The 580-nt window shown below is 47.9% G+C and overlaps 1 protein-coding gene across 1 annotated transcript in view; it reads right to left on the bottom strand.

The window, feature by feature from the left end:
• LOC119593330 (prismalin-14-like) overlaps positions 1-580 on the bottom strand; it is a 798-nt gene continuing 218 nt past the window's right edge. Inside the window, exon 2 of the mRNA XM_037942259.1 lies at positions 1-385. Coding sequence (XP_037798187.1) covers positions 158-385 — 228 coding nt within the window. The 3' untranslated portion in view covers positions 1-157. The remainder of the gene's footprint in view (positions 386-580) is intronic.

Raw genomic sequence — 580 nt, 5'->3', positions numbered from 1 at the left:
TTTGTTGATAATTGATAGATTTATTGTTCTCATTGTCAAAAGCAACACAACCGCTACAAAAAGCTCTAAAGTTACACAGTCTCAGGGAAGGGACTGTAGCCACCTCAGCCTCGCATAACCAATGGATCTGTTCCAGCCGTTCCTTTTCTTTGAAGTCTTAGAAGTAGTAGTGGCGGTGTCCGTACCCCCCGTAGTAGCTGTGATGGCCATACCCGTAGTGGTCATACCCGTAGCCACCATACCCATAGGGATAATGGGGGTCAGCCGTGGCGTAGGGACCGGCTGCCGGCGAAGGGTCAGCCAGTGGGTAGGGCTCGGGCATGGCTGTGGCTGGCCCTGAGAGGAGAGTCAAGGCCATGGCCACGGCGAGCAGGAGAGACAACACCTGAGGATAAAAGAAAACGGGGCTCAGTGAGAAAACTTACAGGAGTTATGAAACTTATAGGTAGTAGATAGGATTCCATTAATAGCTGAACGTTGGCACTTTTATACATATCTAAACAGATTTGCATACAGTATATCTTCGCGCATACTCATGTGCTATGTAAGCCTTCAGTCAAAATTAAGCACACATACACAT

The sequence above is a fragment of the Penaeus monodon genome, chromosome 32, assembly GCF_015228065.2.
Source record: "Penaeus monodon isolate SGIC_2016 chromosome 32, NSTDA_Pmon_1, whole genome shotgun sequence".
NCBI lineage: Eukaryota > Metazoa > Arthropoda > Malacostraca > Decapoda > Penaeidae > Penaeus > Penaeus monodon.
This window is presented reverse-complemented; position numbering and strand designations above follow the sequence as displayed.